Here is a 4,114-nt window from a genome sequence, read left to right on the forward strand (position 1 = left end):
GGGCAGCGAAGCGACAGTAGTAAAGCAGCATGTCCGCCAGGATGGGAAGCGGGGCCGCGGAATCTTCCAGCAGCCGGGACTCTGCCTGCAGAGACTGCTGAGGGTGGGTGGTGGAGCCTAGTCAGAGGGACCGGTGGCCCGCCAGCGAGTGAGGGAGCAAGGGAACGTGAGGGCAAGACACATGGACACACACACACACACGGAGACAGAGGCAGACAGAGCCAGGGAAAGGGGTGGTGGAATCAAAGCAGGACACAGAACGGTCGGGGGAGGACCCACAGCCCAGCTTCCAGAGCCCCCTCACCTGACCCCAGGGCCACCGGGAAGGGCCCTGGCCAAACTGGACAAAGCCAGGAGGCGAGGAAGGGGGTGAAGCCTAAGGTCCCTGGACCCTTCTGGGACCACCCTCTCACTGCCTTCAATTTGGGCTCAGCTTCTCACCCCGGTCCTCCATGGAGGCCTCAAGCGGGATCCCCCGAAACCAGGGCCTCTGAGCAGTGCTGTGTGACTGCAGCCAGTGCCCCCTGCCCCCCATGGGGGCCACTTACCTGGCACAGGACTTCAGGGGGCAGGTGCATGAGGCCCAGCACGTTGCGCTCATACCAGGGGTCGAGCATGCCGAGGTAGTGGGAGATGTCGTTGGTGCTCTCCAGCTCCTGGGGTAAGGGGAGTGAGTCACTCCAGCCCCCAGGGCCCCGGATGGCATCTTCAGCCCCAACCACAGCTCCGCCCAGCCCTGAGAGAAGTCTGAGAATTTTCAGGCCATGCCACACAGCAAAGTGTCACTCCCACGTGCAGGACAGGGGCTGTTTCCAGGAGCGAGGCTCAGGCAGGACGAGGTGCCCCCTGGACACCCTGACTGCTGTAGGCGACTTCTCACCAGCCCCCTTTGGGTCACTGGGCCTGCAGGTGCCCAACCTGTGCTCCCACTGCATGTGGCTGGGGCTGGGCGCATACCGCAGGGCTGGGGTGCCTCGGGGAGTCTGTGGGGAGCGGGGGCGTCTGGCTGGCAGGGGCGGGGCAGGTGCTGGAGCTGGTCCCATGGCTTCGCTTCACGGGCACATAGAAGAACTGAAGCTTGAAGAACCGTGTGAGGAGCGGGCGGTTGTTTTCCAGCTGCCTGGTAAGAACAAGGCGAGGGGAAGAGAGTGGTCTCTCTCGGACCCTCAGCCCGCAGCCCCCGCAGCCCCCGCCCCGGGCAGAGCGAGGCCCCCATTCCGGCTCCTACCGCAGGTTGCTGTACGCCCGAGCCACCTTCCCCGAAATGCGATCCGAGCCGAAGACCACGACGCGTAGAGTGGACGCCTTGGGGTCCTCGTCCCCGCTCAGGAAGGGGCGGCGGCGCTGGGGGCGCGAGGCGGGGGTCAGGAGCCAGCCGGGCAGCTGGGCGCTGAGCTTGGCCTGGGGCAGGGAGCGGGAGCGCTGGGCCCGCGCGGGGGGTGGCACCGGGCCGTCCAGGGGGCTGCAGAGGCTGCCCGCACGGCGCAGCGGCAGTGCCGCGTCCGAGCCGCCCTCCGGGCCCCGGGAGTCCCTCCGCAGCACCAGCTGGCTGGTGCTCTTGAAGAGTTTGTAGATCCTGTTGAACTTCTGCCCCGGCCTGCGGTGACCCCGGCGCTCCTGGCTGCCCGGCCTCTTGGGCCACTCGGAGGGGCTCTCCTCGCTGTCCTCCACGTAGCCGCTGTCCACGCCGTCCGAGAGGCCCGAGACGAAGGACGTCAGCAGCTGGCGGGAGAGGGTGGGCTCTGAGGCCTGGGATGAGGCAAGGGACAGGGTGGAGTCGTGGAAGACCGACGAGCTGGTGGAGAGCAGTGAGTCTCTCTGGGCACAATGCCCATCCGTTTCCAAGTCCTCCTCCTCCTCCTCGTCGTCCTCCTCGTCGTCCCCCAGGATCCCTGGCTGGAGCAGCTCCTGTTCCTTGAGCAGGATTTCCTGTAGGATGTCTGCAGGGAAGCCAGGGGAGGCACCGTCTGGGTGTCTGGGTCCTTGAAACCCCTCTTGCACCTCCTCGGGAGTGGCGACGGGCTCAGACAGACTGGCCCAGAGGAGGAGGAGAGGGCAGAAGGAGGGTGAACCGCAGCCCAGGACTCAAGCACCGCCCCCTGCTCTGCTTACAGCCTGCTCAGGCGGCAGGTGGCAGGACCAGGAAGCAGCCCGGGGTGGGGGTGGGGGGTGCCACGAAGGCCCCAGCCGGCTGCTTACCGAAGCTGTCCTGGCTCCAGCTGTACGTGTGACACCTGGCCACAGGGATGGGGATGGTGCGGAGCTGGCCAGGTTTGGCAGTGTCTGCAAGAACGGGGACGGGAGGTGAGGGCTGGAAGGCTCACAGAAGAGACCAGCGGTGGCCACACAGCTGGACTGGCCAAGGCTGACTGGGAAGCTGGCTGGCCCCCAGCTAGCACCTTCTTTCCGCCCTCGGGGGTGGCAGAGCACCTGGACAACGAGAGCCTGGGTCCCCCACAGGCTGTGTGGGGCAGAACCACTGGCCGACTTGGACTGCTCACCTGGGGGCTGGCATGGGCCCTGGGGAAAATGCACGGCGCTCTCTCAAGAGCCTCACCTAAGACGCCGGGGAAGCCAGCTTTCTCTCCCACCGCCTGCAGCCTGGTCCTGAGCCACTGCCGGGCCTCGGCTGCGTCCCCGATGCCAGAAGCCAGCTCCTGAGCTTCCACAGTCTCCGTGAAGATGTCTTCGAGCTCGGCCAGGCTCTTGGACTAAAACCGCAGGAGGAAACAGGCTTGCCCCCCCGAACCAAGCCTTGGCTGCCTGACTTCTCGAGCTCCTAGGGTCTTTCCTATGGTGGCCGTGGCCCATCTCCTCCCCTTCCTCGGCACCCACCTCCCCCCAACACCTGGCTGGGGAGCCAGGCCTCCTCCCCGGGCCCCTCTTCTCAGGAAGTGGTCACGAGAAAAAGGCCCAGAGCCAGGGCACTGCCGAGTTGGAAGGGGACCTCACAGCTCCCCACTGTGGCCCAGAGAGGGGAGGGGGCTGTCCAGGGCCACACGGCGGACCCATCACAGACCTAGGAGTAGCAGCCTGTTCCCAGCCCACCCAGCCCATGCCATCCTCCGAGGATCGTGCCCAGCCCCCTGTCTAGGCTGCCACCCACCTCTGTCGGGACCCAGCACGACAGAAACCTCTCAGTGCAGCCAGCCCTCCAGCCACTGCTCTGCCGCGTCAGCCAGGGCGATGCTGAGGCCCGGGGCCCCAAGCACGTACCTGCAGCCTGCCGTGCAGCCCCGGGAGGTCACAGTGGGCCCCGAAGGTGGCCTGGAAGGCGTGCAGGAGCAGAGTGGTGTAGGCGCCGTGGGGCGAGTGCCCGGGCGTGCTCAGCTTGTTGGCCACAGCGAGGAACTCGGACTGCACCTCCACTGGGTTCAGCAACAGCACGGTGCTGGGGACACAGAGGGCGGGCTCTGGGCAGGTGGGGACGGCGCAGCCACACCCCTTACGTCTGATGCCCTGGCAGAGCTGCTGGGCCCCACCACAGCCTCCAGAGTGCGCAGGCAGCAGCTGAGGCCAGGGGAGAGGCAGGGGGCTGGCTCAAGAGTCCCAGTTCCAAGGGCAAAGCTTATGGTCCACTCCTGAGGATTTTTCAGGCAGTGTTGTCAAAGGACTTTTGAAAGTGGGACTTCATTTTTACAAAAGAAATTTCACCTTAATTTTTATATCAACATTTTTCCTACAGGACATCAGAATGGAATGAAGGAGGACTCACGGGGACTGCTGTCTTAGGGGGGATGACTTCGAGCCAGGGGCTCATTTTGCAGGCTGGCCTGGAAGTTCAGGCTAGGGGTCAAGGCTGCCTGTGAGTCTGCAGCTCACAGGGGACCCCTTTTCTAACTCCCGAAAGCCCATCACCCCGGCTTGCACAGGGCTGGGAGCGGAGTGTGTGCCCAGCCCCCTATGCCTCTCCTCTCCTGGACCCTGCACTCCCTCTCCGGGCCAGCCTTTTCGTTCTGTTCATTACGGAAAACTTCAGACAGACCCAAACGTTAAGAGAATCGTGAACCCCCCAAGGTGTCGATGGCTCAGTTAACAGTTAATCACACATGACTGTTCTCACTTCGCCCACATCAGCCCTCCGTCGCTGTGTTTTCTCAAAGCGTGTTCGAGA

The 4,114-nt window shown here is 64.6% G+C and overlaps 1 protein-coding gene across 1 annotated transcript in view; it reads right to left on the reverse strand.

Moving 5' to 3' along the window:
- PIK3R5 (phosphoinositide-3-kinase regulatory subunit 5) overlaps positions 1–4,114 on the reverse strand; it is a 22,065-nt gene that overhangs the window by 3,718 nt on the left and 14,233 nt on the right. Inside the window, 7 exon segments of the mRNA XM_034647209.1 lie at positions 5–97; positions 549–656; positions 958–1,120; positions 1,229–1,940; positions 2,200–2,283; positions 2,558–2,711; positions 3,217–3,391. Coding sequence (XP_034503100.1) covers positions 5–97; positions 549–656; positions 958–1,120; positions 1,229–1,940; positions 2,200–2,283; positions 2,558–2,711; positions 3,217–3,391 — 1,489 coding nt within the window.

Source organism: Ailuropoda melanoleuca, chromosome 17 (genome assembly GCF_002007445.2).
Source record: "Ailuropoda melanoleuca isolate Jingjing chromosome 17, ASM200744v2, whole genome shotgun sequence".
Taxonomy (NCBI): domain Eukaryota; kingdom Metazoa; phylum Chordata; class Mammalia; order Carnivora; family Ursidae; genus Ailuropoda; species Ailuropoda melanoleuca.